Source organism: Tribolium madens, unplaced genomic scaffold (assembly GCF_015345945.1).
Source record: "Tribolium madens isolate multiple individuals breed KSU strain unplaced genomic scaffold, Tmad_KSU_1.1 Scaffold_1;HRSCAF=32;Tcas5.2_LG8, whole genome shotgun sequence".
Lineage (NCBI taxonomy): Eukaryota > Metazoa > Arthropoda > Insecta > Coleoptera > Tenebrionidae > Tribolium > Tribolium madens.
This window is the reverse complement of record NW_025400984.1, coordinates 1,896,507-1,911,271: the sequence shown is the minus strand read 5'-3', so window position 1 is coordinate 1,911,271 and position 14,765 is coordinate 1,896,507. Positions and strand designations below refer to the sequence as shown.

The 14,765-nt window shown below is 32.3% G+C and overlaps 1 protein-coding gene across 1 annotated transcript in view; it reads left to right on the top strand.

Annotated features, from left to right (window-relative positions):
* LOC123016218 overlaps nucleotides 1-14,765 on the top strand; it is a 169,888-nt gene that overhangs the window by 154,082 nt on the left and 1,041 nt on the right. The window contains exons 5-8 of the mRNA XM_044416479.1: nucleotides 4,590-4,745; nucleotides 8,159-8,393; nucleotides 8,447-9,252; nucleotides 11,866-12,393. Of these exons, the coding sequence (XP_044272414.1) occupies nucleotides 4,590-4,745; nucleotides 8,159-8,393; nucleotides 8,447-9,252; nucleotides 11,866-12,393 (1,725 nt within the window). The remainder of the gene's footprint in view (nucleotides 1-4,589; nucleotides 4,746-8,158; nucleotides 8,394-8,446; nucleotides 9,253-11,865; nucleotides 12,394-14,765) is intronic.

Here is a 14,765-nt window from a genome sequence, read left to right as displayed (position 1 = left end):
GAAATTATTTCTTTGTTCAGATAAAATTGTATTGTTGCAACAAATAACAAAATCGTCTCCATGACAATGAAATAAAAAAGTCACTTCATAGTTTTGATACTGTCATCATTTTATTTGCTTTTGCTTTAGTTGTTATCAAAATTCAAAGATCTTCTGTTTAATCTCTTACAGCGAAATGGTTGCCAATAGGTTTGATTAGTTTTTCTTGATTTTTTTCCAAATTCATGGACATGGATTGCAAATATTAAAATAATAAATTGGTTGTCGTAATTATGATTTAGGTGAAACACAAGGTAATGATACTAATAGCCATTGTTGCAGCCGAAGCAGCAATTCTCAAACAAATAATATAAAATGAATTACCTACTTTTACAACGTAATTTTTTGTTTTATATAGCGTATTAGTTTTCTTCTGACGTGAATATTATCTTATTTAAATTTCAACCTCAAGACCGTAAACACCCTGTATTAGATATTATCTTTTGAAGGCAGATGATTTAAAAAACCGCTTAGTTCCATAGTTTTTGCTCATCTTGTATAAAATAAGTAATTTCTTTTTAAATTAATACTAAATTTAAAGCCATGGACAAAAACGTCTCATATTTACTCTTTTATCTGGAATTAGTATTTGTTATTCCGACTTTTATCACAGCAGCGCGAGTGTTCTTCCATCCGACTCGCATCCCTTATCCTGCAACACTAACGGCAGTTCCTTAGGTATTATTGCTGCGAATAGTGGTGGAGGCGGTGAGGCTATAAAAAGGGCCTGAGAGTTATTGTTATCGTTGTGTTTACACCGCTAACTCCGTCCGTCGTATCAACTAACAAACATTTCTTACCACCATTGCACACGCAAAGGTTTTTTTTCTTTCCGAATAAACAGTTACTGACAATCCCTAATTTAAAGAGGCAACAGGAGAAAAACAAGTTTTACTCCAGAGAGGAGTTTCTTCCTGGCATTTTAATTAAATCAACGTGGTTTGAAACCACCAATTGTATCAAGCTAGAGCTAAATTACAAGAAAAATATTCTTACATTTTTTGTTTGAGGTTAAATGCACAATCAATAATGAAACAAAAAACTAAAAGCTTCAGACACAAGGCGTCAAGTCGTTTCACCCTCAAGAAACAAACAGTTTTCAGCCAAAATAAACACCTAATTTTTGCATTATTAATAAGCACACTTATTTACAAACCTAATGGAAGTTTGTTTTGTAATCTCATAATGCTCCATCAACTTTTATTGTAACAAGCACAAAAGCCTTTTAAAGCATTTACAATTTCTTGAGTTGCTACTACAGCAGCAAGTGCTATTGCGATAACGCTGATAACCCGTGAATGCAACAAAACTTCGTGTTAAAACTGTCTACGATTTCGTGTAAATTAATCACGTGTTTATTTGTGATCTTGTTATGATAATTTCGTCTTTTGTGCTGAAATGTGACCAAGTCCATTTCAACGCTGCTTACTATACTCATAATCTATGAAAATATGTAGTTTTAAATTAAAAAAAAATTGGGTAACAGAATGCCTGAAAAAAGTAGGTAGATGTTGATGCCAACTTAATTTTAAATTTTTATTCAAACTAAGATTAAAAAAGAAACTCATTTATTAATTATATTATCGATAAATAGAGATAAATCATAGATCTTCTAGATAAATAAAATTTTGTTCAAAGTGTTTAACTTGGACAAACAATTCACAGCCCCAGGCATTTAAAAGGCCTTTCCTGTGCAATCATGCCTTAAGTGTGCCTATTGTAACCATTACCTTAAAGATGTGCTTTTGAAACATAAATAACTATTATTTAAAGAGTTTTATTTTCACTGTAACCTAAGGTTTTAGAATGAATTCAGTTTTCTAAATCAATTTTCGAGTGTCGAAACTCACTGATTTAAAACTTTCCAGCGGTTGGAAAAAGTAATTTACTATAGTGCCATTAAGTAAAAGATAATTTACTAGCTGTGTTAAACTTGATAAATAGTCTGCTCAAGTGTTTTGCAACAGTACGTGTGTTGTCTGTTAAAATGTCTAAAGTTTTACTGACATACAACACTTTCAAAATCTAAAACTATTCTGCAGGTTATGCATTTTAATGTTTTTCCATTACGAAAAAGACGTGTCAATATGCATTCCACATCGCTGTTGGATTGCTTGTTATAATGTAGAAATGTTTGAAAAGTTTTGATTGATTTCAAAAACTCATAAACAAGACTGAAATTGAATTTTTCAACTACTTTGTTTTGAAACATACGAATAAAAAAATGAGAAAATAGTAATTAAAGTGGTTAGCAGGTCCGTCCGTGTAGTGTCCAAAGAACTAAGTGGTCGTACAGTAACTGAAAAGTTTTTCTAAAGTTTGAGAAAACGTAGACAGGAAACAGCTTCTCGTTGTCTCACGAGATTACTTTAAAGGTAACGGCAAAGCCTTATTGTTTGGTACATTAAGTCAATTAATTCTAGTTTTGCACTTCCGTGAACTAGTTTGAGATAAGTGATATTGATTAGGTATGAAAAATCGCTTGTTTATGTTGTTGACTTAAATTTATTTCACATACACTCAAACTAAAATGTAACAATTTTGGTTCTGTAAAAATTCTACCCAAACTTTTCTTCATTACAAAGGGCGACAAAAAAAAAGTCATGTCGTGACAACTTGACAAATTTTATATCATTTTGTTCGTCTCAGTGAGACAATTCAAAGGCACTAAAAAAAATTCAAAAAGTCTACAGACTTTGAAGTAAATATTTGTTTCCTAATTTAAATGAATTTAAAATACTTTAACTTTGAAAAATCATTACGCAATAACTATTAGGCCGATTTCCTTCAAATAAAGATCATTCTAAAGGGATGGACTTGCCCTTTAGAAAGATATGCAATTTGAAATTGAATATTGGCAAACTTGTTCGAAGAAGTTCGAAGTAAATCGAAGTAATCTAAGAAAAACCCTACGAGTAATTTTTTTTCTTCCTCACCATCGTGTAGAGAAGAATCCAAATTTTTAAAATAATATATCGAGTAGTTTTTAAGATATGATTTTTTGAAGTTAAGGTTTGCAATTCTGGTGTTGCGCCATATAGGAGAAATGCATGTTACTTAAAATTGCATTTTTATAAAAGTATTTGTTTTAAGACTCTTCTTTTGCTTAAAAATGGTCAATTGCATCTTCTTTGTTCTAATTAGAATAAATAAAAACTGTTTGTTTACTTAAAACAAACAAAGAGTAACTCAGGACTAATTAAAGCAAATAAAGAATTTTTTTGTTCTAAAAATGATCACTGATCATTGAGCAAAAAGAATCTAGAAGTTTAAAGCAGTAGCTTTAAATATAAGAACAAATCTTTTTCAAATTATATCACTTTCCATTCAGATTCCAACTTGTTTACTTTGTTCTAGCTTTCTGAACTTTTTTTGAAAATGTTCTCCGCAAATGCTTTCTCATCACTTTTTACTGATGTTGAATGCAATAAGTCAGTTGCTTCGTGTGCAACTGTTAACACAACAACTACTACCTACAAGCTAATTGAAGCTAATCGTAGAATGTACCAACAAAATAAATCAGGTGACTTATTGCATTTAACATCACTCGAAAGTGATGAGAAAGCATTTGCTTAGAACATTTTCAAAAAAAGTTCAGAAAGCTAGAACAAAGTGAACAAGTCGAAATCTGAATGGAAAGTGATTTGATTTGAAAAAGATTTGCCCTTATATTTAAGGCTCGTGCCTTAAACTTCTAGATCTTATTTGCTCAATGATCAGTGGTCATTTTTGCAACAAAAAAACTTTTTATTTGCTTTAATTAGTACGCAGGTACTCTTTACTTGTTTTAAGTAAACAAACAGTTTTTGTTTATTCTAATTAGAACAAAGAAGATGCAATTGACCATTTTTAAGCAAAAGAAGAGTCTTAAAACAAATACTTTTATAAAAATGCAATTTTAAGTAAAATTAACATGCATTTCTCCTATATGGAGCAATGCTTGATCAGCAAACCTTAACTTCTAAAAATCATATATTGAAAACTACTCGGTATATTCTTTTGAAAATATGGATTAAAACTAATAAAGAGATGCTCTACACGATGGTTATGTTGAAAAAAAAATTACTCGTAGCGTTTTTCTTAGATTATTTCGATTTACTTCGAACTTTTCGAACACTGTTCGAGGAAAAGTTTGCCAATATTTAATTTCAAATTTCATATAATTCTAAAGGGCAAGGCCATCCCTTTAGAATGGTCTTTATTTGAAGGAGATCGGCCTAATAATTATTGAGTAATAATTTTTTAAAGTTAAAGTATTTTAAATTCATTTAAATTAGAAAAAAAATTTTAGTTAGTTAAGTGTATGGACTTTTTATTTTTTTTTAGTGCATTTGTTTTGTCTCACTGAGACGAACAAAATGATATTCTATGAAAATGATATATAATTTATCAAGTTGTCACAACATGAGATTTTTTTTGTCGCCCTGTGTTATCCATTTTGGAAAATAAAAAAAACTGTTATGTATTAATAACTACTGAGGTTTTTGCTACTTCTGCACAATTCTTACTTTTCTTTTCGAATTGATTTACATCCGATGTTGCGCTTCCAGGCCAAGAAAATTGCCCCTACGACTACATAAAAATCTACGACGGAAAGAACGAGTTGAGTCCTGTTATTGGAACGTTCTGCGGGATGGGAAAGTTTCCTTACTCCATTATAGGCACATCTCAGGACCTTTTCGTGGAGTTTGTTTCGTCGCCGGCAGGTAAGAATCGTATTATTTCCCCTTGTTGTAGTTTATCGGCATCGTAACGTTGTCGTTTTCGGCAACAAACACGAAACAATGTTCTTACATAGAATTATTTTTCGTATGAAGAGGCGGTTACGACATTGTTACAGCGGGGGTCGGTGTGAATTTATGGTTAAGGGGATAGAGTTTTTCGTTTAAGCGTTAATACACCTTGCGTGAGGGGAAGAATGGTGGCGATGCTTTTTTAATGCAGGGTAGTTCGGAAACAAAGGGAGAGATTTGTGGTGGAATTTTGTTTGGGGGAATCGGGGATAAAGAAAAAAGATTATTGTGTATTAGAGCACAAACTTTGAAATTCGTATAAAAACATTATTTTAATATTTTATCAAAATATTTATTAATATTAGAAATTGTATTTAGTTTAAAAAGTTGAATGCCTACAGTTAATAAAACAACGGGTAAAAACTTAGTAAAACAGTAGTGATATCAGTAATTTAACTACTTTTACTTTCAAGCGAAGATAGAAATCAGGAATCACTCACCGGCAAAATCATCGCATCACATAAAAAAAGATTTTTTATTGAAATAATGCTTAAAAATAAATAAATGAATCAAAAATTAATTACTTAACTCATTAACTTTAAGTTAAATTAAAATTACGACTTAAACTTCAACAATTAAACTACAATTCAATGATTGACAAAAGAAACAAAAAACGATTTTCGTGCGGATCAGTTCTTTAGCTTAGATAAGTTTTTCTTACATTCGGAGGCAACCATCTAGTATTGCCTCCTCGAGCCTGGAAAGAAGCTCAGTTTTTTATTGTTGTCTCTCGAAAATTAGCGGTGAATTTGATAATTTGACTTTAATCAGTAAACAATGAGTCTACACCAATTTTTTTTTAATCCATAGTCGCCTGAGTTACTGATAATCCTATATCATCAATTTTAGGATTATTTTCAGAACCCTTTAGCCATTAAACCCTAAAATTTAAGTGATGCGACAATTATGCCAGTGAGTGTATGTTACAGAACATAATTCGTAAAAATTCAATGCCAACCAACATCCTAAACAAATCAAAAGTGATAAAGGAAAAAACACTATTAACAAGTTATTAGTCACACTTTAATTTTGTATTAAAACATAACAACTTTGTCTATATTATAAAACAACTTTGAATTCTTGGTAGTTTTATAGAAACGTTTTTAGAGATCAGAACATTTTTACATTAAGTTGGTATACCTAGTTCATGCGTTATACAGGGTGATTCAAGAGTGTCGAACCAACTCTCGAATGGTGATTAAAGACTTTCAGCTAAGCATAAACATAAATGCAGATTTTTTCAAGCTTTGGTGTCGAAGATACTTTGCTTGTTTGTTAAATAACACACAAATAACACACAAATTCGTATCTGTTTAATGTTGCAAGATCTGCCGTTTTCACTAACTAAATACAAGAATAAATTTATTTGACCAAAACTTTTACCCAAAGATCTAACCTTTGAAGAGCTATAACTCGTGAAAAAAGATTCAACAATTTTTTGTCATGGGAATTTAAATGGATGTACTTTATCACCACCCACGAGATGGTCCGAAACTTTTGAATCAACCTGTATACAAGGTGGCCTACATTAGAAACTTTTTAACTTCTAATGCAGATAGGAATTTGAAATTTTGTACACAACCCAAATCGACCAGTCTGAGTTCAACTAAATTATTTTCAAAATGGCTGAACTTCCGGAACTACGAGAAATTGGCGYYAACTTTGAAATTTTAAATGGTACYCACTTATTTTTATTGCATTTTTGAATTCTCCTCTCCAAACTGAGTAAAATGTACCCAGTTGTTAGTACTTATCTGTCATAGTTTTTGACATATGTCAATTTTTTGGTCAAAATTTTCACTTGCAGGGGTTCATTCAAAACATCACAGCTTTTGAACCCTTTGCGATAAGTGAATATTTTTTGTTGCATTCGAAAACCAAAGGTTCGAAAAATTTTCTAGAATTTTCAAAATTGTCGACTGTCAAATTGCAAGGCTAGTATGATTTTTTGAAAATGATCATTAACAAACAGCTTTAACTCAGTTTTTTCAAATGAAATGACTCTATTTTCTCAACGGCAATCAAAACTACATCAATTTGTAGAAGGACTTTTATCAACATGTCCTATACCTATCTCTTACAGTTTTTGAAATAATCACAAAAAACATGTTAATGTTTTTATTTTTATAGTTAATCACGTTGGCTTTTGAAAAATACAATAAGATATAACATAATTAATACAAATGTTCGATATGTTTACCATTTTCAAACAGTCCAAACTCGATGGTGAACTGATTTGAGTAGCTTCCATTAGTTTATTTGGTTGAAGATTATTAAATGCCGCCTCAATCCTTGCCTCAATTCTTTATAATTCCGGATGGGTGTTGTGTAGACTAATAAATCTTTAGTTCGTCTTGATCATTTTCCAAAGCCTACGTGATTTACTTTAAAAATAAAAAACAAAAACACGTTTTTCGTGATTATTTCAGAAACTGTAAGAGATGGGTATAGGACATGTTGATAAAAGTCCTTCTACAAATCGATGTACTTTCGATTGCCGTTGAGAAAATAGGATCATTTTATTTGAAAAAACTGAGTTATAGCTGTTTGTTAAATATTATTTTCAAAAAATCATATAAGCTTTGCAATTTGACAGTTGACAATTTTGAAAATTTTAGGAAACTCTTCGAACCTTTGGTTATCAAATGCAAGAAAAATTATTTACTTATTGCAAACGGTTCAAGAGCTGTGATGTTTTTAATAAACCTCTGCAAATGAAAATTTTGAGCAAAAAATTGACATATGTCAAAAACTATGGCAGATAAGTACTAATAACTAGGTACATTTTACTCAGTTTGAAGAGGAGAATTCAAAAATGCAATAAAAATAATTGGTTACCATTTAAAATTTCAAAGTTGGCGCCAATTTCTCGTAGTTCCGGAAGTTCAGCCATTTTGAAAATAATTTAGTTGAACTCAGACTGGTTGATTTGGGTTGTGTACAAAATTTCAAATTTCTATCTGCATTAGAAGTTAAAAAGTTTCTAGGTCCTAAAAGAATCACCTTGTATATATAGGTACATTTTACTCAGTTTGGAGAAGAGAATTTAAAAATGTAATAAAAATAAGTGGTTACCATTTTTAATATAATTAAACTTAGACTAGTCGATTTGGGTTGTCTACAAAATTTCAAATTCCTATCTGCATTAGAAATTAAAAAGTTTCTAATGTAGGTCCTAAAAGAATGTTTCTGTTTTTGCTTTGTACAAAAGAAATGATAAATTATCCGATAAAACTTCATTTTTAGAAAAGAGATGTTTCTACTCGGGTCCAATATTTTAATATATGGCTCTAAGTAATTTTAAATTCTTGCTTTTATTTATTCAGGACCTTTACTCAACACTGGTTTCCACTTTAACGTCGGCAACTGGCCTGGTCACGTGGACACAGCCGGGAGTCGAAATGGCACCTGCGACTGGCTCTTGTCCTCCGAGAGTCTTCGAGCATCAGGGGATTCCGAGGGAATATTCCTGTCAGTTGCTCACTGGTATCCCCCACATACCAGCTGTACATATCTAATGCAAGGGGAAGAGGGTGAAATCGTTCGATTATATTTCCCCAGGTACACACGCTAGACACTCATTTAAAGCAAAAATATAATTATAATTTTTACAGTTTTCGGATAAACCGAATCGAATCGCCGATACAGCCCATTGAAGGCGACTGCGGCGAGTCGCTCACACTTTACGACTCCTCCTGGCCCGACGACTCAAAAATCATCAAGACTTTCTGTGATACCTTCTCCAAAGCTATGGAAAAGCATGATTTTGTCTCAACCGGAAACGCGCTCTTTGTTCGATTCGAGAGCAAAACCGGAAGTTACAGTGGCTCTTCTTTATATTACTGGGCCCATTATGATTTTTTCAACAATACTAAATTGGGCGAACCAGTTCCTGGAAAACCTTGCGATGAAGTATTTGCTTCTTGGAGGCAAACTCGAGGCTGGTTGAGATCTCCTTTGAACACTTTGGTTTACAAGCAAACACAGTCGAGTGAAGATGTGCAATGTTTGTACCGTTTTGTTACTGATAGGAGACTTTTTGCTCGCGTTATTTTAACTATTACAAACATAGATTTCAAGGAGAATCCGTATAACCAAGCACCTTGCTCAAATTGTTTGGAAGATCGTGTTGATAAGTTGGTAATTTGGGAGCCTCTACCACCGGGGGCTAACACATCGTATCCGCCGATACCTTTGACTAAAGCGGCCCAAAGTGGCAATGTAACTTGTCTGTGCAGTAAACATACTTCTTCAACTCAGATCATATCAAGAGGAGAGCAACTTAATCTTCAGTTGATTGTAGACAGTGCGCATTCGGCTTTGAGTTACTTCAAACATAATTCTCCTCTTTTTGAGGCCACGTATGAATTTGTTCACGGACCTTTGTGTGGTCCTCCAATTATTCAACCACTTTTAAATGGTAATTATATTGTTTTTTTTTTCTACAAGGGCGAGTCAATATTATCTACACTTATCTACACAACCTAGGATATTTGGTAGTAAAAGTGTTAATAACTTTATAATTTTAATATTGATGGATAACAAAAAATTGGTAACTGAAAAAAAAATAAAGTTTTTGCTTCCTTATCTAAAAGTTGAAAAACAAATTTGACGCACTTTGAATTGCAAATATTTCTTGTTGGAACAAAAAAATGAGCAAAGATAACTCGTTGGAACAGCAAAAATAAGTACAAAAAATTGCTCGCAGTAATGTCATTACTGTAATGTAATTACATTTTTCGATAATGTTTAGTGCAATGAATTACTTATTTTGGGTAATAAGTAACGAAAGACGCATTATTTTTTGAATTACTCAGTCTAGTCAACGAACAAGTTGTAGAATGTATGGCCGAACATTGTACACTTCAGCGTTGTATATGTTCTGAGGTGAGTAAAACTAAAAGTCTCTGCTCGTCCATGGTATGCAGGTCGCAGAGGGACATCAAGGAGATGCCGTTTTATGATTTTTCGACATTATCCACAAAATTAAAGCTTGTAAAATTATCTACAAAACGGTTTTTTCGACTTTTTTCTATCTCATATAGTTTTTGAGTTATTCGCTAGCAAATACTGCACTCTCTAAAAAAAAACTATTAATACATTAACGTAAAGATTGTAGAAGTTGTAAGCATTGTGATTGGGATCGCCCATTATAATAATGTAATTCATTGAAAAATTTAATGCAATGGTATGATTGGTCCGTTTGAGGTCGGTTATTATAATAATAATAATAAATATATATTATAAATAAATATATATTATAATATTATTGTAGTATTATTATAATAAAATAATAAATTACATTATAATAATGTAATTCATTGAAAAATTTAATGCAATGGTATGATTGGTCCGATTGAGGTCGGTTATTATTATAATATGAGTAAACATGGAGAAACTAATTACTTTGGATTTTAGTTTTATTGAAAAATTGCAAAATTGGTTTGTCGACGGTAGCGTCGTCTGTTGGTTTGCAAGTTTCGCCCCTTGCTCTTAATTCAGATTTATATTAATTCATTTAAATTGTGAAATAAATAAAAAATAAAAAAACGTGGAAATAAAACCTTAATAGAAATAGGAATACTTTCCATTCAATTTGCTAACAACAACCAACTTTTTGTGACTTTTACCTTAAACTTGGGATTTAATCACCGTGGTCAAAAGTGAAACAAAAACTGTTTGTTTAAAAGTGCATGCAATATTTGCCAACAAATACCCAAAAACTATTTATGATACAAAAAAAAATATTTCAGGAAATTTTGTAAGCTTTAATTTTGTATATAGGCCTGGAAGAAAATATATTATAGGTTTTTACCGTAAGTTTATTATAAACAAATTTTCGGAATTACTTACTTAGTAAACTTTGTCATCAGGTCCCAAATCACATTAACAAAATTCTCCGAATGAAATCCCAAGAAACAAAAATTGATTTATCAGTTACTATATTAGAAAAAATCAAAGAAACAAATAGTAACATTTACAAAAAATTCTGCTTCGTAGGTACTAAAAAAATATAGGTTAGTTCTTTAAACACCTAATAGTTTCAGTTTAATTTCTAAAATCACAATGAGTAATGCACTACATTTTGAAAAAAGTAATTATAATAGTAATGGTAATAAATTACTTTTCAAAAGTAATGTTTTTTATCACTGTAAATTAAAGTTCTTTTTAAATTTGGCGTCAAAGCTATCCATGAAAGTTTGATTGTGAACAAACCATATTAATTTGACATCTGACACCTACTCGTCGGGCGTATTAAAAATGTGGTCCGTTCACAACACACTCAAATCACCGCCAACTATGTCGCCAAATTTAAATAAAAACACGTTACATACACTTACATTTGGAGAACTCAGAAGCCAATCAGTCTAAATCACAATTTTTCTCAAAAATATTTATGTGGTTTAGAAGACTCTGTATTGTTAAATCTTTCAGTTGGCAATGCACACAAGACACTAATTTAAGAGCGCGGAATCAAAGCATATGTCCTTAAAGCAGCTAAATTTATTTAACATTATTAACATTTTTCATGAAATGAAATCGGTCACGCTGTTATGTTTGTTCTTGTTTCTATTTTTTAAATTCATTTATTTATTTATTTAATAGCACCCTGTGACTGACTTTACTCGAACATTTTTTATGGACTATAGTATTGGGAAGCATCAAAAAACTTAAACCAATCCGCCTTTAACAGRCTGACTAATAAGAAAAAGGCGCCATCCGTGTCCTCACTCTCTCTCTAATACACTCACTGTACTATTGGCTATTTACAACTTTGTCTACGTAAACTTGGTACACATTTTTTCGATTCGTCGACGGTGGCGCCGTCTGGTGGTTCAAAAATTTCGTCTCTTGCCCTTAAGTATTATTAATTCTCTTTCGATAAAGATTTTGTTTTTCACTTTTGCAACGTTTTTTTTTTGTACATTTTTTTAAATACTTCATTATCTCATTTTACATGATCAGACTTACACTGATTAACTTCTGAATCCTCCACGTAAATTAAAAAAAGGCTAATAATTTTACTGAACAGGTGAAATCCATTACCCCTACTATGAAGCCATCGGCTATGTGGAACCTCCCAAATCAATTCGCTGTATATGGGAGATTAAAGTAAATCGAGAACGCGATCTTTGGTTGCACTTCGACCGAATCAAATTCTCTTCAAAGGCTTGTGACGATGGCATCGTCGACATTTTCCTCAAAGGTCGTCTAGAACCTTATTTATCGATCTGTGGCGAGAACGTATCGCTCGTAAAAGAACTGCCAGTGTTGTCGGCAGCTGAATTGAGTCCTGATGGAACTGAACCGGGAGTCACAATCCAGTTCATCGGAAGAACATCACCAACGAGAGCTGCTTTTACTATAGCGTGGACGGAGTTGTTCCATTTGCCGAGAAATCAAGATGGAAGTCTGATGTCTTCGAGGCTCACGGGTGGAGGGAACGTTGAAGATGATGAAGGATGCGCGTTTATGTGTCCGGGAGAGGCAGGGTTGTGTATAGCTGCGGGACTTGTTTGTAATGGAGTGATTAATTGCCCGAATGTTACAGATCACAAAGGTGGGTGCGATTTATTGATTAACACCTATTTACTTAAATTAGAGCTTTACACGCTGATTAGTTCTGTTACAAAGGAGTAGTAGTAGTAGTAAGAGTAGTAGTAGTAGGAGTAGTAGTAGTAGTAGAAGTAGTAGAAGTAGTAGTAGTAGTAGAAGTAGTAGGAGTAGTAGTCTAGTCAAATTAGACAAAAATAGGGCGATCGGTGGAAAAAAATCCTAAAAAGTTGGAATTTTTTTTAAACGCTTTCTTTATTCTTGGGTAGACATATATCAAAAGTCCCCAAAGGTGGGGGGCGAGCTCGAGGAGGGAGAGGGGGCTAAAAGTGTCTTTTTTTGTTTTTTGCTTATATCTCGGAAACTATTACTGTTAAATTGTTAATTGTCAATAAAAATTGCCACAAGCAAAAATCTGTTCTTAAAAGTGGTTCCGATTCCAAGAAAAAAGAAAAAAAATTGTGTTAAAAGTAGCTGAAGATGCAAAAACAGGGGCGGCTATATTAAAAAGAACAGTATTACCAAATTTAGTCACCCTCTTATCTGTTGGGCGACAATGACATTCATATTTGACATATATTGTTTTTGTAATTTCAAGATGTTAATAACGTAATTTATTAGGAACTGAATCTATTGGACTAACCAGTTCAATACAACAAAAGACGCTCGAAAGTACCAGCATTGGCACCAATGTTTCTAAAAGTTCTAAAGGTGTTCTGACTTAGTTTATCACAGGTTTTCAGGGTTATACAAAATGTTATTTGGAGACGTTAAACTATTGTTTTAGAATTAACTTCGATAAAAGTCTTTCCAAAATTAAGTGAAAATTTTAACACCTTAATCCACGTATTTATGATGATTTAGTTGAGTAAAATAGTTATTTTTTGTCAAGAGGTCTATCTTTTAGAGCTTAACAAAATAATATAGCCTAGACCAATTAGACAAAAATAGGGCGATCGGTGGAAAAAAATCCTAGAGAGTTGGAATTTTTTTTAATCGCTTTCTTTATTCTTAGGTAAACATATATCAAAAGTCTCCGAAGGTGGGGGGCGAGCTCGAGGAGGGAGAGGGGGCAAAAAGTGTCTTTTTTTGTTTTTTGCTTATATCTCGGAAACTATTACTCCTAACGGTTCTTGCCTGCTTATCAAAATTAAAGCCTACAAAATTACCTACAAAAATGGTCTTTTGCATTTTTGTTGTAGGACTAACTGTAAGCGTGTTACAGAGCTGACAAAACACCTCATTTAAAAAAATGTGCTTTATCCGCATTTAAAACAGAATTAATCTTGTGATTTGAAAAAACTGAAAGCAAATTGAATTTATTGGGTGCAGCACTTCATTAGAGAGTCTATAAAGTCTTCCGAGTCGTCCTCATATGCTGTATTTTCGTCTTCAACTTAAACATTGAAAACCGAATTACAGTCATGTTCAGTACAATATTAATAAATAGATGAGTTAATATCGTTGATTTGAATAAAGCTTACAGTCAATTGAATGTATTGGATCCAACAGTTTATTAGAAGGTGCCACGAGGGTCTATCAAGTCTTCCGAGTCATCCTTATATGCTGAACTAGCATTTGTCTGCGACTTTGTCCGCGTGTATTTCTGATATAAAATGGGAAAAGCCGGTTCACAAAACCATTCCATAGGCTTAGGTACTCTATAAAGCTAGATAATTACCTATATTATGTATAGGATTCAGTGATACTAGTCTCGTTCTTCGCATGGGCTATGTTTATGGGTAAATATTAAATGTTGATTTTCATAAAGTGTCGCCTCAGTGCGACATGTTTCTAATTTTGTTTTTAAGCGTTAATCTCTATTTTATTTCGTTAAAATTTGAAAAGTGCACTTCTACACTTTCTAAGGATCATATTTTCTAAATTTCATATTTTTATATCCCTTTAAATGTGTATACCGTTTTATTCACTTAAAAACTAATTTTCAAAAAATCTGATTTTAGTGCCCCTTTACACCTCTAAAGAATTTTATGTTTATATCTTTGTTTAAACATTTACACCCCATTTACCCCCTTACAGATTGATTCTCTCTTTCATCCAAAATTTTTATTTATATCTCCGTTTAAATGTGTACACCCGAGTCACCTTTCAGGCAGACCAGCTTAGTTGGGGAACGCTCTACACATATAAATACTTACCATATCCTAATGAAATGTGTTTCAAAGGATTTTTAATGCAATTTTATGTAGACTCCAAACTTGAGAAGCCTACGCTTAGTCCTACGACAAAAATGAATAGGACCATTTTTTTTTGAAATTTTGATGCAGAAATAGACTTCTACAGAAAATTCTGCATAAATTACATAAACGATGAGTTTGTATTTATAGACCCTCGTGACTCCCCCTTCCTTTAATAAAG